At 37.8% G+C, this 25,599-nt stretch overlaps 1 protein-coding gene across 4 annotated transcripts; it reads right to left on the bottom strand.

Annotated features, from left to right (window-relative positions):
* Window positions 1-897: 897 nt before the first annotated feature.
* Window positions 898-23,607, bottom strand: LOC121374188. Of its 4 annotated transcripts, none has more exons than XM_041501180.1 (6): window positions 23,496-23,607; window positions 21,876-21,988; window positions 15,102-15,197; window positions 11,203-12,084; window positions 9,476-9,508; window positions 898-7,339 (listed from the first exon to the last, which is right to left on the bottom strand). In XM_041501180.1, exons 4-6 carry the CDS (start codon window positions 12,077-12,079, stop codon window positions 2,097-2,099), a joined length of 6,153 nt encoding a protein of 2,050 aa, XP_041357114.1. In that variant the 5' UTR covers window positions 12,080-12,084; window positions 15,102-15,197; window positions 21,876-21,988; window positions 23,496-23,607; the 3' UTR covers window positions 898-2,096. The 4 variants fall into 4 exon arrangements, with proteins under 4 accessions (XP_041357114.1, XP_041357107.1, XP_041357122.1 ...); XM_041501173.1 differs by having other exon boundaries at window positions 15,102-15,187; XM_041501188.1 differs by lacking the exons at window positions 21,876-21,988; window positions 23,496-23,607 and adding an exon at window positions 20,785-20,837 and having other exon boundaries at window positions 15,102-15,187.
* Window positions 23,608-25,599: the final 1,992 nt, after the last annotated feature.

The following is a 25,599-nucleotide window of genomic DNA, read 5'->3' as shown; positions in this document are numbered from 1 at the left end:
GTAGCTTTTTGCCATGTCAAAACATACAAGAAAATGTCCAGCTATAGAAAGTTTGTTTTGTTTAACACCACTGAAGCACATTGGTTATTGAATATTAAACATTTGGGAATTCTGACATATAGTCAACAGAGGAAACCCACTACATTTTTCCTAATGCAACAAGGGATCTTTTATATGCACTTTCCTAGACAGGAAAGCACATACCACAGACTTTGACCAGTTGTGGTGCACTGGTTGGAACGAAAAACAGCCCAATCAGTTTAATGGATCCACTGAAATGGTTCGATCCTGCGATGCAAGCACCTTAAGCGAGCACTCAATCGACTGAGCTAAATCCTGCCCCAGCTATAGGAAGTGTCTGCTAGATTGCTATTATGCCCAGTTATCAGTTGCTAACCCTGTACATACACATCAGAGTTGATAAGGACAGTTGTTTCTCACACAGGCTAACTTCAATCTTCTAAATACTGACTTTCAGTGATTTAGATAAAAGATTATCTTGCGACATTTGCTCATATTCTCCTTCTCAAGACAAAGCTTCATTTTACTGAAAGCTAGATCAAAAGCAGTGATTCCATCATTATTTTTACTATCCACAACGCCAGACTCTAACAATGTCTCCACAGCCTCAACCTGCAACCTCTCCACAGCATAATGCAACACAGTTACCATCAGTGTCTACACGTGACACATCAGCACCTCTGTTCAACAGAAACCTGAGGTTTTTAAGCTCATCACACTTAACACAAACATGTAATGCTGTTTGTCCTGCTTCATTTCTAGCATCAACACAGCAGCCGTGGTCAAGTAACCAGTCTCCTGCATGGACACCATGGACCTTTTTCATATGGTATGACTTATCTGATTTGTCACACAGGTTATCACACAACATATCATTGATGTATTTTTCATCTATGTTAACAGAACAGAACAGAACTTTATTTCACTCAAAGCCACCATCCGGTGGCATCAGAGGAGTACATTATATATATACATATACATGTATACGTTAAGTAACAAGTGTTTATAACAAACAAATAAGTAAGATTAAGCCATATAAAATGGGTTTTCAGGAGGTAAAGTGGTTATTTATAATATTATAAGTTCAAAGTTTTTTTAAGGATGCTGACACGTTTACAGTTCAACAGTTCTCTAAATTTAATTACATTTGGTCTAATAACATAGTATGGCTATAGTAATCTTTTTCGTTCCTTGTTGAATCTATCACAAATAAAAATATAATGAAACTCAATCTCCGATATCACCTATATTACATAATGTACATGTTGTATCTTCTTTTGGAACATTGGACCACCTTGCCCTTTTCAATTGGTAAGACATGATTAGACATATGAAATCGGAGAAAAGTGGTATAATGCTTCGTGTTAAGTATATTAAAATAGCTTTCAAATTCTATTTTCTCTTTAAAAAGCAGGTATGTAGAACATTTCCCCGATTCAGTAATACTATTGTGCCAGTTCTGAGTATATTGGTCTTCTAGTCATAGCTTAATGGTTCGTTTTAGACATGGAACAGATATAAAATGATGTGCGTCCCATACATTATTATAACCCAAGTCTGTAAAATATATCTTGCATATGTACAATCCATTTATATTCTGTGCCATATTGAATAGTCATAAAATATTAGTTTGTAAACACACATGGGTAATTTTGTAATTCTACCTGTTAAAAGTCAACCAAATATTGCGCACTGCCATATGGGTGGACTATTGCCAGACTGTGTAAGAACATTCAGATCTGAACTGCTGCTGTGATATTTCCAAGATTAGGGTCTGCACCTTTTTCTAGTAAACAAAATCACATTATCAGTCTTTGTACACGTACATGCTAAAATCAATGGTGTGTACTTTTTATTATTTTTACAATCAGCTGCTGCTCCATTTTCAAACATGAAATTTACCATTCCCATTGAACAGAGAACTGCAGTATGGTGAAGTGCAGTGTCCCCATTCTCAATTTGTATATTTACATCTGCTCCTCTTCCAACAAGATAAGTTACCAATTTACTTGACTGGTGTTTTGTAGCATGTGTAGAAGAGTGAACCCACTTTCATTTTGTATACTGACCTGTGCTCATTTTTCAACAAGGTAAGTTTCCTCTTCCAGTGAGCAGTGTTCTGCAGCATAGTGAAAAGGAGTGTCCCCACTTTTATTTTGTATATCAACCTGTGCTCCTTTTTCAACAAGGTAAGATACGATTTCCATTGACTTGTGTTTTGCAGCATAGTGAAGAGGAGTGTCCCCACTTTCATTTTGTATATTTAACTGTGCTCCTTTTTCAACAAGGTAACTTACCACTTCCAGTGACCAGTGTTCAGCGGCATAGTGAAGAGGAGTGTCCCCACCTTCATTTTGTATATTTACCTGTGCTGCTTTTTCAACGAGGTAAGTTACCACTTCCAGTGCCTCCTGTTTTGCACCATAATGAAGAGGAGTGTCCCCACTTTTATTTTGCATATTTACCTCTGCTCCTTTTTCCACCAGGTAGGATACGACTTCCAGTAACCAGTGTTCTGCAGCATAGTGAAGAGGAGTATCCCCACTTTCGTTTGGCATATTTACCTGTGCTCCTTTTTCAACAAGATAAGTTACCACTTCCAGTGACATGTGGTTTGCAGCATAGTGAAGAGAAGTGTCCCTACACTGATTTTGTATATTTTCCTGTTCTCCTTTTTCAACAATGCAACTTACCACTTCCAATGACATGTGATTTGCACCAAAGATACAATGTTTTGCAGCATAGTGAACAGCAGTGTCCCCACTTTCGTTTTGTATATTTATCTGTGCTCCTTTTTCAACAAGGTAAGTTATTACTTCTAGTGATTTATGTTTTGCAGCATAGTGAAGAGGAGTTTCCCCACTTTTATTTTGTAAATTTACCTGTGCTCCTTTGACAACAAAGTAAGTTACCACTTCAAGTGACTTGTGGTTTGCACCAAAGATACAATATTTTACAGCATAGTGAAGAGGAGTGTCTCCACATTCATTTTGTTTATTTACCTGTGCTCCTTTTTCAACAAGGTAAGTTACCACTTCCAGTGACCAGTGTTCTGCAGCATTGTGAAGAGGAGTGTCCCCACTTTCATTTTGTATATTTACATATGCTCCTTTTTCAACAAAGTAAGCTACCACTTTCAGTGACTTGTGGTTTGCACCACAGATACAATATTTTACAGCATAGTGAAGAGCTGTGTCCCCACTTTCATTTTGTATATTTACCTGTGCTCCTTTTCCAACAAGGTATGTTACCACTTTCAGTGACCGGTGTTCTCCAGCAGAGTGAAGAGGAGTGTCCCCACTTTTATTTTGTATATTTACCTGTGCTCCTTGTTCAACAAGGAAAGTTACCATTTCACTTGACTGGTGTTCTGCAGCATAGTGAAGAGGAGTGTCCCCACTTTCATTTTGTATATTTACCTGTGCTCCTTTTTCAACAAGGTAAGTTACCACATCCTGTGACTTGTGTTTTGCAGCACAGTGTAGAGGAGTGTCCCTACTTTCATTTTGTATATTTACCTGTGCTCCTTTATCAACAAGGTAAGTTACCACTTTCAGTGACTGGTGTTTTGCAGCATAGTGAAGAGGAGTGTCCCCACTTTCATTTTGTATATTTACCTGTGCTCCTTTTTCAACAAGGTAAGTTACCACTTCCAGTGACTGGTGTTTTGCAGCATAGTGAAGAGGAGTGTCCCCACTTTCATTTTGTATATTTACCTGTGCTCCTTGTTCAACAAGGTAAGTTACCAGTTCCAGTGACTGGAGTTCTGCAGCATAGTGAAGAGGAGTGTCCCCACTTTCATTTTGTATATTTACCTGTGCTCCTTGTTCAACAAGGTAAGTTACCAGTTCCAGTGACTCGAGTTGTACAGCATAGTGAAGAGGAGTGTCCCCACTTTTATTTTGTATATTTACCTGTGCTCCTTTTTCAACAAGGTAAGTTACCACTTTCAGTGACTGGTATTTTGCAGCATAGTGAAGAGGAGTGTTGCCACTTTTATTTTGTATAATTACATGTGCTCCTCTTTCAACAAGGTAAGTTACCACTTTCAGTGACTGGCATTTTGCAGCATGGTGAAGAGGAGTGTCCCCACTTTCATTTTGTATATTTACATATGCTCCTTTTTCAACAAAGTAAGTCACCACTTCCAGTGACTGGTGTTCTGCAGCAGAGTGAAGAGGAGTGTCTCCATTTTCATTTTGTAAATTTACCTGTGCTCCTTTTTCAACAAGGTAAGTTACCATTTCCTGTGACTGGTGTTCTGCAGCATAGTGAAGAGGAGTGTCCCCACTTTCATTTTGCATATTTACCTGTGCTCCTTTTTCAACAAGGTAAGCTACCACTTCCAGCGACTTGTGGTTTGCACCAAAGATACAATATTTTGCAGCATAGTGAAGAGGAGTGTCCCCCCTTTTATTTTGTATATTTATCTGTTCGCCTTTCTCAACAAGGAAAGTTACCACTTTCAAAGATCGGTGTTCTCCAGCAGAGTGAAGAGGTGTGTCCCCACTTTTATTTTGTATATTTATCTGCGCTCCTTGTTCAACAAGGTAAGTTACCATTTCCCGTGACTGGTGTTCTGCAGCATAGTGAAGAGGGGTGTCCCCACTTTCATTTTGTATATTTACCTGTGCTCCTTTTTCAACAAGGTAAGTTACCACTTCCAGTGACTGGTGTTTTGCAGCATCGTGAAGAGGAGTGTTCCCACTTTCATTTTGTATATTTACATGTGCTCCTTTTTCAACAAGGTAAGTTACCATTTCCAGTAACCTGTTATATGCAGCATAGTGAAGAGGAGTGTCCCCCCTTTTATTTTGTATATTTATATTTGCTCCTTTTCCAACAAGGTAAGTTACCACTTTCAGTGACTTGTGTTTTGCAGCATAGTGAAGAGGAGTGTCCCGACTTTTATTTTGTATATTTACCTGTGCTCCTTTTTCAACAAGGTAAGATATCAACTCTAGTGTATACCATTTTGCAGCATAGTGAAGAGGAGTGTTCCCTCTTTTATTTTGTATATTTACCTGTGATCCTTGTTCAACGAGGTACGTTACCATTTCCATTGACCAGCGTTTTGCAGCATAGTGAAGTGGACTATTTAGTTCGTCATCTGCAACATCTAATACAGCTCCTTTATCAACTAATGCTTTAAGTATATCACAGCGAACGTAATGAGCTGCAAAATGGAGTGCAGTCTGCTTGTCTGAATTGACAGCGTTGATGTCTAACCCATGATCTAATAACGTATTCAGTGATTCCAGGCATCCATATTTGGCAGTATTATGTAAGAGAGTTTCACCTTCAGTTACTGTATTCAGTAAAGCTGGGTTAATGTTAATGATGTATTTTAAAACACATGCATGTTTGTACTGCGCTGCCAGTGTAATGGCAAGTCTATAAGTGCATACTTTTGAATATGTGTGTAACCATCTAAACAGATTAGCTGCAGCTTCAGGTTTACATGTCCTATTGAAACTCGAGCAATATCTATCTTCATGAACTATAATATAAAGTAGCCGTTTGACAGCTTCATCAAGGACCCTGACATGGTTCTGCATTGCACCAATTTTATCAATCAACACATGTGATATTTTTTCATTTCTCTCTTCAAGTGCTAGAAATAGCAAGTGTCCTAAATTATCGACATCCAGGTCATTTTTCTTCTCAAAAAGATTAATGAGGATTGAGACACCATCTGTGTCTGACACAGCAGCAGCATTAAATGTATCATTAGTAGGTACAACACCACCTTTTAATAAAATATCAACTACTTCAGTATTACCCTTCAGACATGCAGCTTTCAAAAGATCTTGTTGAAGTTCACTACTGGAATTCAACTTAACAAGATTGCTTGCAAAATAAGTTGACAGCTTGTTTGTATTGTTATTGACAGCTATAGATGCCAGTGTTGCTGTAGTAACAGTAAATTCTTCACAATCGATATGTGGTAAACGTTTTATAGCAGCCATCCTCCAGGTCATATTAACTGCATGCTGTTTCTTCAGCATCACCGTTTTTTCTACTTGTGTGTATAATTTCATGGACAAAATGTTTTGCAGTATTTCAGAATTCCAGAAATGTGTGATTAAATACTCCACAAATAGTTCATCTTTGAACGACGGATGTGAAAGTGTGACTCTGACACTACCTGCATTTTTTAACAATTCTGTAAACCTTTTAGCAAGAATAGAATACTTCTTTTCTCCATCAACCATCAGTGTAAGAGGACCTTGATTTGACACGCCAGGGGTGACAACATATTCCACCAACACTGGAGCAGGACAGATCATAATACTTTGTTCAAAATACTCTGATGAAAACTGCAGAAACAATGTATCAAACACTGACTGGTGAATGAATGAATAGCCCTTGTTGAATCTATTGTGATCTCCATCAACATAGTACACAAGATATACACCACAGAGAGAGTCAGCAGACCATTTGATTTCCCCCAGTGTAACCTTACTGTTAATTCTACATACATCTTTCAGCTTCTTAATTAGATTTGTGGTATCGATGTCATCTTTAAATGTATCCAAACATTCAGGCCTCAGGATTCCCTGTTTAAACATAACCAATAACAGAACAAGATATTGGAGTGAATTGTCTGATTTTATCTGATCAAACTCTGTCTTCAGGTATTCAATTGGCTTTTCGAAAAATTCTGCTCCTCGCTTATGAGCATCTGTAGATTTTACAAAAAACACACAACACTGAGGAAAGCCCAACTCTTTAAATGTCTGTCCTACAGCCATAATCTTATCATTTTTATCCATGATTATTTTGTTGTTTCTCTTAAGATGGTGTTCAAGAATATTTAGTTTGTCAGATTTAGTTAAGGACAAATGCGTAAAATTTAGAAAAGCCTGATATTCTTTCATTGTGGAGCTTTTGTCACATTCAGAATATATCTGGGTTCTCAGTGTAATTAGTACCTTGATTAATCCATAAGTCACTAGTGACCTAATTTTTGGAAATTGTTTTTCCCATGATTCTTTCTCACTCTGATCAAGATTTGCCTTTCCAAACATGTCATCAATCAATACTACATAAGTGTCTTTGGTATTTTTATTCCCCCAATCTTCAGGAACTGGAATAAGGTCAAGCTCTGAAGGCTTTGTTAACATTAACGGCTGTTGTTTCCCCTTTTCACAGATGTGCTTCATGAGAATCCACCCAAGAGTTGTTTTTCCTGATCCTGGACTTCCAATCAAAGACACAGCACCAACCTCACTCAGCTTTTTCTCGATTTCCTGGTATCCTTCAATCTGGACATAGTCTTCGGCTTTGAAGTCTTTCAATCTGCGTGACGACAGATCTGTATGAACAATACATAGTTTACCAATACATCTGACTAATACAAGTAATATTCATTAGTCTAAATTTTACTATACACAAAAGCATTAAGTATGACAGAACCGGCATTTTATTACTTGAGCTCTTGGATGGAGATTCATTCTTAGCAATAAGGTTGTCTTGTACTGTTCACAAGTTCGACAGTGATCTGTACCACCAAAACAACAAACTAAGAATATTATAATGTAACTGCATGCTGTATGCTTTTGCTTCACCAGTCATGCTGTGTGAATTGAAAATCAACGGCAATTATTTTACGATAAATGCACACATGTAGACCTACCATTTTCTACTATTAAAACCACCATGAAAATTCATAGAATGGAATCCAACCACTATTTCATGAGTATAAAACTGGGTATACGTAGAGGGTTTAGTCTAGTTCAGACTTAGGCTGTTTCAGCTGCCTTCACGCGAAAATGGAGTTAGTGTTCCTGAACTTTCTGTGGCATCCCATTACAAATATTAATAATGTCCGAACTAGTGGGCATCGCTAAATTTAAATCTGTTGTATTAAAATAATTCCAATTTCCAAAATACAAAAATGGCGAGACAACACTTGTAAAAGAAACAAGTATGCAGACTGTGTCAACACGCCATAAGGATTACAGTATGTATTAAAATGTTATTTTTTTCAAAATACCTGATAATGGCTCAGATGTTTGTGAATTAATTTATTGTCACAAATAAAATAGTGATATATGGATCTCATGATCAGTTAAGCTACATTCAACTCTTTAACATATATTATCTACATGTTCCCACAAAAAGCACCACCTTTCTGCGGAAAATGACGAGTACACAAATTCAGATATAATTTTAGTAATTGATGGCTTTATTGGCTAATATTAAATTATTATAAGTCAGTCCATCATCTTCGATAGCTAAGGTATACCATTTCATCTATTAATTGATTCCATTTAAAATTAAATAAATGGTAGATGGAATGACCGTTCAGCTAATGCTTAGCTGGCGAAAATGCAGAATGCTAAATTATACGCTGATGGAACTGAACTTGGCAGAGACATTCACGAAAAGAAATCAATCGAGGTTTTCCGAATGATGTCAGATATTTATATGAACCCAAGTGCATTTGGTAAACTTCGGTCAATTTCGGTATCCGAAATACATAATATATAGAATTAATGTTTAATTATTTTTATGAGAATTTGACGATATTAAAGCGAGGTCTATTTACATAATTGTACTTCAATTCATATTTTGCTAATTGGTGAAGAAGGAAGGAAATATTATATTGAACGACACATATATTGAGAGGAAAACCAGTCGCCACTTCATGGGCTACTCTTTTTGATTAGCAGTAAGCAATCTTTTATATCCACCATCCCACAGACAGGATAGCACATACCATGGACTTTGTTACACCAGTTGTGGTGCACTTGCTAGAATGAGAAATATTCCAATGGGGCCACCGACGGGGATCGATCCCAAACTGACCATGTATCAGACAGACACTTTACCACTGGGCTACGTCCCACCCTGGTGAAAAAGAGGCTTTATGTTTAACTGTAATACGAACTACATGTATTAAAAACATTTAAAATGTGAAGTTGTTTCACTATTATTGGTATTATATAAGTTTTAGTTCCTAAATGTATCCAGTGTATGATTCAGTGTGCATCAAAGGGAGGTCCAATTGGGAATAAGTCCCCATTAAATATTAGTGCTCTTTAGATATTAATGTAATATATTTTTGTTATTTTTGTTATCCATTGAAAATAGTGTTATTTGCAATGAATTTTCCTCTATTACTCTTTTTATGGGTTGGTGCATGACTGTATGTACAGAGAGCTGCACATTCTTTTGAACATTTAATTATTTATTTTTTAAAGATAAACATTGTACATGTATAATTGATTAAGCAAATGTATGATATTACCAAAGACTAACGTTTAATTAACCATGTCGTCATTATCAATTGTATTGTATTCATGAATAAATAGTTTTATTTTTCACCTTATTTTTGTGATACATGTGTATTCATTACCCTGTGTATTCATTACACCTATAATATTTTATAAGAACAATCAGCAGACATTTTGAATAAATGATGAAGTAATATTAAACAGAAACTTACTTTTGAGGTTAGAAAACTTGCGACTCTCAGTTTCTGAAATTCAAAATATAGAAAGATTTAATATCAACACAGTAACAACAAAACATTCTATGATACAACCCCCCCCCCCCCCCCTTAAAAACACATTCCAAAACAGATACTTAAGTGGTTTAAAAATGTCTTTTCTATAATTGGCAAAACAGATCATTAAGATAAAAGGAGAAAATTAAAAATTAAAAGACACATATGATAGTAGTCTAAAGGTACAGACCCTAGTTTTTAAACACTAAGGCATATTTTTCAGCTAGAAATTAGTTTTAACCCGTAAAAATGGACACAAGTTTGGTTAATTTACAAACCTGTAACAAATTTGGATACAACAGTCTGTGATGTTGAAATACTCTTAAAAATAGACTAAAACGCGACTCCATAACCATTAGGGTTGGGATTTAGCTCAGATAACAATTCCACCATAAATCATTTGAGCTCTTTTGTTAAAAAAACTCAGCTTCATTGGAATTATTGATGTTCATTATTTTCCATTCAAAACTGCATTGTGGGTGTGGGTGGGGCTGGGGTCGGGGAGGATTTGGAGGGGGTGGGGGAGGCTGTAATTATTCCCACATATCTGTATGTACTGATACTAATGTCATAAAATAACCTGCCCGTTAAACGTGACAAACTAGGGTACCACTGCTGGTTCTAATAGACCAAATCAATTCCTATTGCCGATATTGTTAACGTTTTCTAATAAAACTGAGATAAGCAGCATATAAACACACCCAGGAAGTACAGCAATAAAAAAAAAAGTGTGGCACCTCACATCTAATCTACCTGCAAGAAACTGTCATTTTTTGCTGAAAATTGCAGTTCCATTTTTGGGGGTACACTGCATTAGTTTCAACCTCTGGTATATAGTGCATAACAAGTGTATAAGAAATAAAAGTGTATTTATTTATTGTCAATGGATAATAGTATTTCCACAAATAATCAATGTCACATATTACAACCAATCACAGCCACAGCTGTTTTCACTCCGTAAATAGTTGACGGTACACCTCAAAGTTTGACACGAAATGCTCTTCTTTCGTAACATGCAACCTGCTCAATATAGTGGCCCTGCTTGCGATAGTATCATTTCCCTTAAACACAGAATAATACTTTTGGTATTTCGTCAGAGGTTTTTGGGGTCAAAGAATTAATTTTAACCATTACTCGATTGGTCTGGAATTACATTATATAGTAAATTCAAGATGGCCACCAATATTACCAAAGATGTGAAATGGAAGCCATTTTGGATGCCAGCTTGAATTTCCCAAATCAACTGACAAAAGTAAACTACATGTCTATACAGAATTTCCAGCTTTGATTCTTCTGGTTGACTCATATTTCTTGAAAGAAATACCTTCAACAATGTACCTGTAGAAACTTGAACAAATTATTTGCTCTGTCCCACTTTCCAATGATGTCACTAGATTTGCAGGTGTCATTGTCTGTTTGATGACTGGTTCCCTTGCCGACTTCAGGAGCAAAGTCAAGTCTATAATGGAACCCAGTTATATTTGTTCTTTAAAATTAAATGGGATGTGACTGTTTATTGCATCAAAAATATTTTCTACCAAGAATTAGGTTAGACCCCTTGAACTCTGATTTGGATATATTTCTTGGCCCCCTGTTGCCGTGATGCCACATGCCCTGAACATAACCTTTGATAAGTATATGATGAGTATGATTAGAAAGTATTTCACCTGAAAATGGCTGCTGGCTCTTCTCAAGGTCCATAACTATTGACTGGGGCTGTACTGGTGACTGTGATCCAGCTTGGGGCTGTACTGGTGACTGTGGCCCTGCTTGGGGCTGTACTGGTGACTGTGGTCCAGCTTGGGGCTGTACTGGTGACTGTGGCCCTGCTTGGGGCTGTACTGGTGACTGTGGTCCAGCTTGGGGCTGTACTGGTGACTGTGGTCCAGCTTGGGGCTGTACTGGTGACTGTGGCCCTGCTTGGGGCTGTACTGGTGACTGTGGTCCAGCTTGGGGCTGTACTGGTGACTGTGGCCCTGCTTGGGACTGTACTGGTGACTGTGGTCCTGCTTGGGGCTGTACTGGTGACTGTGGCCCTGCTTGGGGCTGTACTGGTGACTGTGGCCCTGCTTGGGGCTGTACTGGTGAATGTGGCCCTGCTTGGGGCTGTACTGGTGACTGTGGTCCAGCTTGGGGCTGTACTGGTGACTGTGGTCCAGCTTGGGGCTGTACTGGTGACTGTGGTCCAGCTTTGGGCTGTACTGGTGATTGTGGCCCTGCTTGGGGTTGTACTGGTGACTGTGGCCCTGCATTGGGCTGTATTGGTGACTGTGGCCCTGCTTGGGGTTGTACTGGTGACTGTGGTCCAGCTTGGGGCGGTACTGGTGACTGTGGCCCTGCTTGGGGTTGTACTGGTGACTGTGGTCCTGCTTGGGGTTGTACTGGTGACTTTAGCCAAGCTTGGGGCTGTATTGGTGGGTTTGACCAGCTCTGCGTTGCTGACATTTGTTGGTTGTTTTGCACTTCTTCCGCACAGGGATCCCTCCTCTGTCGTTTCCCTAGTACCTGAGCTGGCGTCCCCTTTCTCTTTGAAGGTTTATCCATAATACCTTCAAGAGATAAAAATGAGACACGCCCACTCCAGGCTTATAGTACATAAAATAAATACAGCTAACTTCAATAGATTGTGGTAACTGAAGGTTTCGACACCCAAAAACCCACCCCCTGCATTAATTTGTTATTATCTGAGATGACAGATAGTACTAAGTAACTGAAATTATAAACACAAAGAACAGTTTTCTTAGTAGTTGCCATGGGGATGGGACGTAGTCCAGTGGTAAAGTACACACTTGACACATGGTCGGTCTCTGGTCGATCCTTATTGATGGACCCAATCAGCTATTTCCTGTCCCTGCCAGTGCACCACAACTGGTATATCAAAGGCTGTGGTATGTGTGATCCAGCTTGTTTGTGGGATGGTGCATATAAATGTGACCTTGCTATAGTAATGGAAAAATGTAGGTTTCCTGTATAAGTTTATATGTTAAAATTACCACATGATTACCACATGATTGACATTCAATAGCCAATGATTAATAAATCAATGTGCTCTAGTGGTGTCATTAAACAAACTTTAACTAGTTGCATTGTGACATGTCTAATGCAGGTTTTCTGTTAGAAGATATGTTCCCTAAAATCTTGCTAATTAATGAATAGGCATACATTTTAAAAATGTTTTAGACGGATTATAGTAAGACGTTAACTTTGTCAAAGTTCTTGAAATGCAGTATTCTATTTTAAAAGATTTCAAAGCCAGGACCACCGCAATGTCTGTTTTGTTTTTATTACCGCTCTCAACTTATTTCTACCAGAAAGCCTGTAATGTAGTAACAAAATAATGTTAAACATTGTTTAAGAAATACATTAGTGGGAATTTACTTACAGTGTTACATATTTTATAATCAGTTTTATTACAACACTGACCAGAGCACATACTAGTACAACACATGTGCACTACTTACCTGTAGTCTCACTGACCAGAACACATACTAGTACAACACGTGCACTACATACCTGTAGTCTCACTGGCCAGAGCACATACTAGTAAAACACACGTGCACTACTTACCTGTAGTCTCACTAACCAGAGCACATACTAGTAAAACACATGTGCACTACTTATCTGTAGTCTCACTAACCAGAGCACATACTAGTAAAACATGTCTGCATTACTTACCTGTAGTCTCACTGGCCAGAGCACATACTAGTAAAACACACATTGACTACTTACCTGTAGTCCCACTGACCAGAGCATACTAGTAAAACACATGTGCACTACCTACCTGTAGTCTAACTGACCAGAGCACATACTAGTACAACACATGTGCACTACTTACCTGTAATCTAACTGACCAGAGCAAATACTATAGTACTGTCGGAAATAGAATAAAAATGAGTTTCGTCGATTATTTCTTACATATTAAACAGACAAGTAAATATTTTGTAAATATATATTTAATTATAGTCTACCTAATTTAGCATTTACTTGTTTTGGCTCTCATAGATGTACAAGGTGGTGTTTACTCTTGAAATTAAAAGAAATACGTCAGTAAACAGGTGATTTGTGAACTTTATTGGAACAGACTATAACAAAGTTTGGTCAACATACATGTATGTCAATTTCATTGCTGTTACAACATGTGAGGGACCGTTTTTGATGATGGTTTACCCCAAATCCTCTCCGAAACTAAATATGTGTAGACATTTATAAGTAACTTTTGAGCAAAACTGTCCAGAACCATTTTGAGTTTGTGATCTATTTTCCGGTATTAAAGGTGCTATCTCAAAGTTGCATAATGACAGCTATAGCAAATCATGTTTTTATTAAATTTTGCTTTAACATTTAAAGACTACACATTTAACTATATGCCCATAATTATGATTATAGGAAATGAATTTATCTACTAGTAGAAAATAGTTTTATTGGAGAATCTTTATCACAAACAGATGATCACATATAACTTCTGACATAGCACCTTTAAGTGGTTGCAAGATTGTGTACATTTCTACTGTATTTATATTGAATTTATATTCACTAAATATGCTGGTCAAAATTAATCATTTATGCTGCAATTCAAAATAATCAGTTATCTTGCAGTTTTAAATTAAGTTTGTTTACAGGTAAATGAAAATGACACATATCCATCAAAATGTGTTATACATGTGTAGTCTGTTCCAATAAAGGTCACAAATCTCCTGTTTACCGACATCTTTATTTTAATTTCAAGAGTAAACACCACCTTGTACATCAATGAGAGCCCAAACAAGTAAATGCTAAATTAGGTAGAGTATCATTAAATAGGTATTTACTAAATATTTATTTGTCAGTTTAATATGAAAGAAATAATTGACGAAAATAGTTTTTATTCTATTTCCGACACTACTTTAGTACAACACATGTGCACTACTTACTTGTAGTCCCACTGACCAGAGCACATACTAGTAAAACACATGTGCACTACTTACCTGTAGTCTCACTGACCAAAGCACATACTAGTAAAACACATGTGCACTACTTATCTGTAGTCTCACTAACCAGAGCACATACTAGTAAAACATGTCTGCATTACTTACCTGTAGTCTCACTGACCAGAACACATACTAGTAAAACACATGTGCACTACTTACCTGTAGTCTCACTGACCTGACCAGAGCACATACTAGTAAAACACATGTGCACTACTTACCTGTAGTCTCAATGACCAGAACACATACTAGTAAATCACATGTGCATTACTTACCTGTAGTCTCACTGACCTGACCAGAGCACATACTAGTAAAACACATGTGCACTACTTACCTGTAGTCTCAATGACCAGAGCATATAATAGTAAAACACACATGTACTACTTACCTGTAGTCTCACTGACCAGAGCACATACTAGTAAAACACATGTGCACTACTTAACTGTAGTTCCACTGTCCAGAGCACATACTAGTACAACACATGTGCACTACTTACCTGTGGTCTCACTGACCAGAGCACATAAGAGTACAACACGTGCACTATTTACCTGTAGTCTCACTGACAAAAACACATACTAGTACAACACACATGTACTACTTACCTGTAGTCTCACTGGACTCAGTTCAATGTTGCTTACTATCGCAGTTTCCAGCCATTCTATTTCCATCAAGAATCGTTACCCATCACCTACAGATGTCTAAAGTTGAGAGAAATAAGAACATGTTTGTGCGAAAGCAAGGATATTGAACCTATAACAAAATGTTCATCCACTGAATGTATTTATATGGTGTTTCATTAGCTGGTTCCGAAATCATTCTATTACAAGTTCTTGAAAATCTCCAGGATTATGTGCGGGTCAATGTATATTGGACATGTACTATAAAATCAAGTGCTACTAGTGGAAAACAAATGTTACCTTACGTGTGAAGATTTCTGATAACAATGTACTGCCAGTTACAACAGCAACCCTTTTCAATTACATGTATGTATTATCATTTCATAGACTGAACATTTTATTATATGCATATAACCATGAACTAATTTTATTATATAGATATATAGAAACCATCAAGGTGATATTTGCTTGAAAGTCTTATTTTCACTGCATTTTAGCTGCAATGAAATGTACAGCAAATAAACATGACTGAAAGGTTATTTTGTTGTATGTAGACATATTTCAAATGTGCACATTTTCAATATTGGCAGATAATGTACCCCAGATGTATACATTTTGCCATTATTGAGGTTCAAGGGCAGAGGAATAGGTTACCCAGTAGGGCCTCTACGAGTCCAAAAGATAGGACTTTGAGTACTCAAGGCTCAAACTCGACCCGGACCAGAGTACCCACCACTTACACTAGATGCTAATGAGAGTAAGGGATAAAGTAAAATAGCACTATGCATCTTAATTCCAACATTGAACATGGATGCCAAATCATGCCATTGTATTGCATTTAGAAACCAGTTAATGTTTTAAAATACTAGTATAACGTGGTAGCCATCTTGAATGTGTAAGGTAAAGTTTGTTTTATTTAACGACGCCACTAGAGAACATTGATTTTTTCGAATTTGTAAGGAGAAATAATGGAAACATCAGCTGGTAACATATTTTTTTCTTTATATCAGCATCCTCAAATTATGTAAGATCAATCGAGTTGCCAAAATGCTCTGGGAAGTTCGTTTTTACAAAATATGGACTAATCTAATATTGATTACGTCAGTGCTCACACAATCCTAACATATTTTTTTTTATATTTGTGTTTCTTGCCTGCCATGTGACTCGCCAATGCCACTTCACTCATATTTGACACATCAAATGATTTCTTACATAAAGTACATCATGCCTTTTTGTTGGAACTGGGATCAAAAGTAACCCAGTTCTGATATTTGGGTCTTTGAGTCCAAGACTGAGAGTAAATACATCTCCCCATATTTTCGGAAAATTTGACAAAATGAACAATCTTTTTGTCATATGCATTGCGCAAGCGCGTACTTCAAATCTTTGGTAAATGTCGGCAATTGTTAGTCTCGATTTTCCAAATATATGTTAGTGCCGAGATCAGAAAATTTTGTCAGATTCCGCCGATTTTACGCAATCAAAATTTTCTACACGAGTCCTAAAGACAAATTTCCATACTTTTTCCAAACCAACTCGCAAAAAGGTATTTTTGTATACTTTTTTCAGGTCTGAAAACTGGATTTTCAAAATTCTATACTTTTGAAGGTTTTCCAGACTCCGTACGAACCTGTGTAAATTTTTATCTGCGGTATTTTTATGGTTACATGTAACATTTGAGGTTTTTTCACGGTTATCTAAAGGCATCAGATAATCTAATTCACTTTCTAAAATAATAGAGCCACTTTCATCATCAAAGGCTGAGAAATGGCTCTCTGTCTTAGTCTCTACTAGTTTAAATTGGAAAAAAGAAAAAGAAAGAAATGTTTTATTTAACGACGCACTGAACACATTATATTTTCGGTTATATGGCATCAAACATATGGTTAAGGACCACACAGATAATGAGAGGAAACCCGCTGTCACCACTTCATAGGCTACTCTTTTCGATCAGCAGCAAGGGATTTTTTATATGCACCATCCCACAGACAGGGTAGTACATACCACGGCCTTTGATATACCAGTCATGGTGCACTGACTAGAACGAGAAATAGCCCAATGTGCCTGTCTACCAACAAATGCATAACTTTAGAAACCTTTTCGGTTGTTTCAGTTAATTTTGAAACTTGCTCACAAATAGAAGCCCGAGTCTCCAGTTTACTGACCTAATCCATTTTATTACTCAGTCTGGTTAGTGATCTGACATGTGTCACTGCCCCCATTAGTTTGAACTTCATCGTCTGGTTAGTGATCTGACATGTGTCACTGCCCCCATTAGTTTGAACTTCATCGTCTGGTTAGTGATCTGACATGTGTCACTGCCCCCATTAGTTTGAACTTCATCGTCTGGTTAGTGATCTGACATGTGTCACTGCCCCCATTAGTTTGAACTTCATCGTCTGTAAATCTTACTTTCCTTATCTCTTGTCTTTTACCCAACAATCATTTTTCATTCTGGATTGCACTTTTTACAATCTTGACAGCCTGATCAATTGTCTGCGGATCTTTATCCATTGCTGTCAGAGCTGCCCTTTTATTAATGCATCCTTTCAAAAATTTATCTATTGAAACATTTTCTAAAAGTAAATCTGGTGTTTCTGGGTAACCATCAGTGACCATTTCCTGATTTTTTTCAGCAATCTCCTCCAGACTTTCCTCTGGATCCTGCTGTAATTCTTGTAAGTGCCTTCGGATAGTACGTGGAAGGTCTTTCTTTCCAAATCTCTCACTCAGTTTTTTAACAAATAAATCAAAATCATTTCGGATCATTTGAGATCTTGTACTGTAAAACTTCAAAGCTCTATCTCTCAAACAATCTACCAACATGTCAAGTTTCCATGGTTTCCAATCCTGGTTTTCATCAAAAGTAGCCATTCTTGGTAGTGATGGACCCTCAAATCGTTTTCTAGACACTGGATTTATTTTCCTACATGTATGTGATAATTCTGAATGCTCTTTATCATCATCATCATTGTAAGAATCAACACTGTCATTTGTTTTGCTTTTTATCTCAAATGGAGTTTTATTCACTTTATCATACTGGCTAAAAGTTGACCTACCACTGCATATGCCTTCTGGAGAAAGTTGATCTACTTTGTTAACCTGTTCATCAACATGTTTTTTATCAACTAGCCTATCAAGTTGTAAATGAATTTGTTTCATACAAATTAAGATATTGACATGCTCTTTATCTCGGATTTCTCTTTCTCTTTCAAACCGTTCCTCTCTCAATTCAAACTCTTCCTGTTGTTGCCTATTTTTTAGTTTCAATATTTCCATTTCTTGTTCTAAATTTTCTGTTCTCATCTGAAAATAATTCAACATTTCCCGCTGTTTTTCTCGCCTTTGCGATGTATTTAATGAATCTATATCACTTACAGACTCAAATGATGTTTCATTAAAATCTGTTGACTCAAAAGTTATTATTTTGTTTTGAAAAAGTGGATCCCATATTGTTGATGGTACATCAGTCATCATTTTTAAATTTTCCAATGTCAAAGGACCCCCACCTCCCACCCCTTTTTTTCTCCATAATTTCAAAATACTACTTGCTCTTGTCTTTGCAATATTACGAATTGCTTTCAGTTCTTCTGATGTGGCTGTGTTGATATTACTGGCAGACATTTTGAGAGTACTATGTGAATATGGTCAGAAGGATCAAAATTCAGTTTAAAAAGCTAGTATTCTAGTAACATGAACTATTTGTTAGATAGACCTATAAATTTTGTATAGCCATGATGAAAAATATGACAAATATTAACGTTTCTCCTTTTTGTAAATTTTAAATTTACGATTGCCGTAACTAGACAGTATGGAATAGGAAATTTTTATTTTAATATTATTATTATTTTTTTTTTTTTAATTATTATTATTAAGTCCTACATAACCTGTATAAGATGTATGTGATGCAGTTCCAAGTACCAGCAAGATAAACCCTCCCTCTTGTAAAAAAAACAAGTATGGATATGGCATGTGACAGTGTAGCCCGAGTACTCTGACTGTAAGAGAGCTAGACGGACATTTGGACATAAACACGCTCTCATTACAGTCAGAGACCAACCTATGTCTTTTTTTGGCAATTCCTGACTACCAAACGGTAGGCAACGAGTCCCGCTCTAATACCACAACAATCCTATGTTTGACGTCAAATACCTTTACATCAATCATTTTCGAGTTAAGTGATACAAAAAAATCCACATATTAATCACTAATATACTTACTACAGAAAGAAACCCGACAGCACCCACATTCAGCTACGCTTCGTGACACTCCGTCGCAACAATTGCAAAGCTCGGCGATCTATTTCGAGACTGGGCGATTCCGCCTTGTGCAGCAGTTACAGGGGTCATCTCATAAGAGGAGGCAGTACGTAGCACATACTTTTGCCGTATCCTGTCGATAACACCCCAAATGTATCCTTCAAATTCAAAATGGAATCAATAATGTGTAATTGTTTTGGTTTAATGACGTAATGAAATCCAAATTCATCCAAAACGGCATTAGCCAACTCTTCCATGTTGTAACTTCGCTTGATATGAGACGGCCCCTGTAACTGCTGCACAAGGCGGAATCGCCCAGTGCGCGATCACGTGGTCTACGTCTCGAAATAGATCGCCGAGCTTTGCAATTGTTGTGACGGAGTGTCACGAAGCGTAGCTGAATGTGGGTGCTGTCGGGTTTCTTTCTGTAGTAAGTGTATTAGTGATTAATATGTGGATTTTTTTGTATCACTTAACTCGAAAATGATTGATGTAAAGGTATTTGACGTCAAACATAGGATTGTTGTGGTATTAGAGCGGGACTCGTTGCCTACCGTTTGGTAGTCAGGAATTGCCAAAAAAAGACATAGGTTGGTCTCTGACTGTAATGAGCGTGTTTATGTCCAAATGTCCGTCTAGCTCTCTTACAGTCAGAGTACTCGGGCTAGTGACAGTGATGACAATGAAATTGCTGATGTTGTGTTTGAGCCAGTAGTTAAAGAATATGTCATGTGTCCAGGTTGTAAACTGGGCTCAATGTGATAAGTGTAGTCACTGGTATGTTGTGAGATGTCACACCAAGTTTTTCTGCCCACACTGCCAATTACAAGAAGAATAAATCTGTTATAATCTTGACAAACTTGTATATATGTTCATAATTCATTTACACTGGCTTCGTTGACAATAAATATTTATGGGGTAAATGCTAATAAAGGTATTAATAAGACTTAAATTTAAAAACATTTCACTGTGCCAATTATTTTAGGTCTTCTGACAATTTTTGCAAAACGAAGCTATTTCCCCATAATAGAAAATTTCCATTTTAGGGGGTTAGGGGCAATTAAACAAATTTGTTGTTGTTGATAATAGCTTTTTAAAATGTATTCCATCAGTATAGCAAAATATTGTTATCATTCTTGTCATATTTAGAAAGTGTCCGCGGTCCCTACAACAATCAACAAACTACCGTTATTTAAATTAAAAATAAAACAAATAGCCTTGCAAAATAACATTTTAAGATGGCGCGATTGGACAATTTGAAAAACTGTTTCTTTTTTTTTTACCGTTGTTCATCACAAATTGCACAAAATATTCACACTGTCACTGCAATTTGTGAATTCGATATAAAAAGGTTTCCGAATTACTTCTGAAAACAGTGTTGTATTTACCCGCAATATCTGCGGGCTTACCTCGGAAAATACCGAGCTCCAGATAAGAGGCTACTGTCCAGTCTCGGTCGTCGTCTGCTTTGGTCTCACTACAAGAAGTTTTATTGGATGGTATGGTGCATCTATCTTTTGGTGTACTGTTTAGAGTTCTCAAGTTACACTGGTCTAGTATGGCTTTCCATGGTGTAAATGACCCATATTATCAAATTAATGATGAAGAATTAAAACAATATGTATGTTTAATAGTAAGCCTTCTGGCTGTATTTTGTCCATGTTGTTGTGTAATATTGTGCATTGACCTTTTGGGATATGGCTATATAGCGCAGGAGACAGCCGGAGTGAATCGGTTAATGAACCACCTGTTCGGACCGGTACTTCAGCCAGATGCGGTTGTATAGCAAAAAACTGAGACGGAAATGTTCTCAATTTTGGAGTGCAAATAAATGCTTATACAATGTATGTTTGCAATGGTGTATGTTGTTACTGCAAATGAGAACCCATTCTATTGGCAATCCTCATTTGAAGTTGGGCAATTTAACATGTGTTTCAATGGCAGATGACATCTGTGTAGTGGGACCTTTTCTCTTTGTAACGTCACTCTCTGTAATCTAAAGGTTGTGTTCCAACCACGGATCAAGGACATCGTCTAAACTACGGACGGATATTTACATAGCCTACATTTACCATAATTATATAAACATGTTTTTTGTTTGTTTTTTTGTGGGTTTTTTTTAGGGGGGGGGGGGTAAAAATAATTTCAGTTTTGCTTGATGTAAGAAGAAAAGTAAACATGTTTTGGAAATAATAATTGAAAAAAACAAAAAACCCCAAACAAACAATTTTTGTGTACAATTTAGAAAACAATCGGCTCATAAACAAATAAATTGTATTAAATTACATGGAATCACTAAGCATGGAAAAAAGACGTTTCCGGTGGGACAGACTATGCCCCGTGCTTATAAACCTTAAAGTCTAGACTTTAATCAAGTCCAGACTTTAACAACATGGCTGCTCTCTTACGGTCAAAGAACTCGGGCGACTAGCAACCATAATAAGATACTTTAAGTGGCTTACTTCATTGATAATAATGTGTTGTATAGTAATTAACTTACCTATCCACATTCTTGTAATGAAGATAATTCACCTTGAAATGTTGTTCAATGAATTTCTTCCATGTTGTTTGGTGAGATTTTCTTGTTGGTGTAGCTTTTGATCACGTGACAATCTTTAAAGGGTAGATTATAAATATTTATTAGAGGGTGCGGGGGAGTGTTGACGGGTGTTGAAAAGACTGTTCTGACTATCAAAGTGTTTTATAGCCATACAGGTAGACTACAGGTAGAGACCCACGTAGTCTATGTGTGCCTACAAATGAATGCCGGGTCAAAGGTCTGGAATTAACGTTCTTATATCAAATTAATGTACAAGCCTATTGACACCCAGATAAGTATCGCTTGTTGGCACAAGATTAGTGTTGGCTTGATGTCCCACAATGCATTGTGTTATCCATCCATCGCTTACAGGCCCATGCACTACAAGTATAAAAAAAATGTCCTACTTTTTACACTTAATCTGTGTGTAAGAAAAACGACGTATTACACGGAATTTAAGAGATCGACATGCACACACGGTAAACACACACACGTGTGCGTGCAGACATACACACACAAACACACACACCATATGGGTGCTGGAACGGGGGTGGGGGGTGGATGTCATGCACGACCCTCACTTTTCCCTGTTACTCTGTTCTGAAGGGGGGAGCGGGGGTCAAGGATTTAGCTCAGTAGGTTGAGCGTTCATCGGTCTTTGCACCTCAGGATCAAACCACCTCGGTGTATACGTATCCATTCAACTGATCGAGGGGTTTTCTTGAAGTTGTTCCAACCAGTGTACCACAACTGGCCAAAGGCCGTGGTATGTACTTTATGGTCTGTGGGAAAATGCATAAAAAGATACATTCCTGCTAATGGAAAAATGTAGCGGGTATTCTCCGACGACTACGATCATAATTACCAAATGTTTGACATCCAATAGCCGACGATTAATAAATCAATGTGCTCTAGTGGTCAGTCCTCGAAATTCGCGGCGGCAATCAGCAATGCTTTCGCAAAAGCAATCGACAAACTGATTTGCGACAGCATTTCATTGCCGTCACAAATCTGAGAGTAGTGAAAAGTCTGGAGTAATTTTTCTCTGAACTCTGTCCAATTACAGATCCCAGTAAAAAGCATTTATAATCTAGTGTGGCCCAATGTTTCCTCAATTAATATAAATCGGTTTATCCCAGTATAAAAGCGTACTAAAGTAAAGATGATATGTGACTTGCCATGTTTTAGCATATTATTACTGCAGTGGATCATAGATGAATAATTTTAACAGCATTAATCTTTTCTTTAAAATTACCACCATAGTGCTGTTGCAAATTTGTCCGAATTTCAAAGAGTGGTGTTGTTAAACAAAACAAATTTTAACTGTTCAAAAGGCTGGAAATGCTGTAGGCCTATTTTTAAACCTTAAATTCTGAATTTTCTTTCAGAGGTTGCCCCTGACCCTTCCCCAATAGGTTCCAGCCGTCAGATACATGTTTTCCCCAGACCATTGAACTGACAGTGTCCCTCCCCTTCGAGTTCGAGTACACTCCGTGGGCCCTCACACACACACACACACACACACACACACAAGGCCTGAGAATAAGAGGCGGACGGTCGTTCAGGTTGCCTGGAGGTTACCTGACTTCATATTGAAGCGACCTAAAAACAGATCGCCATGATTTTGACCAGTACATGTACCGCAGTCCTTATTTCATCCCACCCACACGACATATTGAATTTTCTGTATTTTATTTCCTCCAAAAGCACCCTACAACAGAACTTCCTGTAACATCGAGATTCGCTTTTTTCCGTCAGTCATGAATAAAAAATCGTCAGATCTCACGGAGTTTGCCGACTATGTAATCGAAGGATCCCCGCAGTTTTAACCACGTGATCAAAATGGATGATTGCCATAAACCACAATTAATTACGCTAAGTTTCTATATAGTGTTAGTGGCTATAACATTTTTATTAATATCAGCAGGTCCATGGATTTTGGTATCTACCTTTGCTTGCCTGGGAAAGAAAGAAAGAAATGTTTTATTTAACGACGCACTCAACACATTTTATTTACGGTTATATGGCGTCGGACATATGGTTAAGGACCACAGATATTGAGAGGAAACCCGCTGTCGCCACTTCATGGGCTACTCTTTTTTCGATTAGCAGCAAGGGATCTTTTATATACACCATCCACAGACAAGATAGTACAATGTAAACACCACAGCCTTTGTTACACCGGTTGTGGAGCACTGACATAGAGGAAAACTGCTACACTTTTCTATTAGAGGCAAGGGATCATCCCAAGTGTATATCATGGCTTTTCATATAACAAAAACAACAAACTAGTTGAAAATTTCACATGTATTTAGTGCACTTCATTTAGTCTAACATTCAATAGCATAATACATGCATGAGAGAACATCAGTGAAACATTTGACATGTATACATATAGAATTCCACATACATGAGAACATTAATAAAATCTGTTTCACTCCATGCAAGAGAGAACATCGTTTTTACAGACGGGTAATGTGGAACAGAACTTTACAAATGGGTCATCGGGAACAGAACATCGTTTTTACAGACAGGTAATCTGGAACAGAACATTGTTTTTACAGACGGGTAATCGGGAACAGAACAATTTTTACAAATGGGTAATCGGGAACAGAACATTGTTTTTACAGACGGGTAATCGGGGACAGAACATCGTTTTTACAGATGGGTAATCGGGAACCGAACATCGTTTTTACAGACGGGTAATCGGGGACAGAACATCGTTTTTACAGACGGGTAATCGGGGACAGAACATTGTTTTTACAGATGGGTAATCGGGAACAGAACATCGTTTTTACAGACGGGTTATTGGGAACAGAACATCGTCTTTACAGACGGGTAATCAGGGACAGAACATGGTCTTTACAGACAGGTAATCGGGGACAGAACATCATTTTTAGCAATGGGTAATCGGGGACAGAACATTAAACCCGCTGTCGCCACTTCATGGGCTACTCCTTTCGATTAGCAGCAAAGGATCTATTATATACACCATCCCACAGACAGGATAGCACATACCACGGCCTTTGGTATACCAGTCGTGGTGCACTGGCGGCAACGAGAAATAGCCCAATGGGCCCACTGACGGGGATCGATCCCAGACCGACCGCGCGTCAAGCGAGAGTTGTACCACTGAACTACGTCCCGCCCCCAGGACCACACAGATTTTGAGAGGAAACCTGCTGTCGCCACTTCATGGGCTACTCTTTCCGATTAGCAGCAAGGGATCTTTTATTTGCACTTCCCACAGGCAGGATAGCACAAACCATGGCCTTTGTTGAACCAGTTATGGATCACTGGTCGATGCAAGTGGTTTACACCTACCCATTGAGCCTTGCGGAGCACTCACTCAGGGTTTGGAGTCGGTATTTGGATTTTAAAATCCCATGCCTCGACTGGGATCCGAACCCAGTACCTACCAGCCTGTTGACCGATGGCCTAACCACGACGCCACCGAGGCCGGTCTTGCTTGCCTGGGAGAAACATACCCTGAAAAGGACAACTCCCGTTGTCCAGCTCTTTCTCCCAGGATATTGGTTTAAACAAACACACCTACTAAACCTGGCCGGAGTAGGCCTACACAAAAAAAACCTACTTTTGCCTGGGCCGGAATTAACACAAACAAGTCTTCAATGTCAACAAATTACACGTTTACAAATTACATGCTCTCCCCTGTCAACTTCAG

The sequence above is a fragment of the Gigantopelta aegis genome, chromosome 1, assembly GCF_016097555.1.
Source record: "Gigantopelta aegis isolate Gae_Host chromosome 1, Gae_host_genome, whole genome shotgun sequence".
Classification (NCBI taxonomy): domain Eukaryota; kingdom Metazoa; phylum Mollusca; class Gastropoda; order Neomphalida; family Peltospiridae; genus Gigantopelta; species Gigantopelta aegis.
The sequence above is the reverse complement of the archived record's forward strand: the minus strand, read 5'-3'. Positions and strand labels throughout refer to the sequence as shown.

What these genes read in the sequence shown, in the direction of transcription:
- LOC121374188 (XM_041501180.1), bottom strand. Translation starts at nt 12,079, where the DNA reads ATGGATAAACCTTCAAAGAGAAAGGGGACGCCAGCTCAGGTACTAGGG. An exon ending in GAGCCAGCAGCCATTTTCAG is followed by an intron (nt 9,509 to 11,202) that starts GTGAAATACTTT and finishes TTTGAATTTCAG; the next exon opens with AAACTGAGAGTCGCAAGTTT. An exon ending in CAAGTTTTCTAACCTCAAAA is followed by an intron (nt 7,340 to 9,475) that starts GTAAGTTTCTGT and finishes TTGTTCATACAG; the next exon opens with ATCTGTCGTCACGCAGATTG.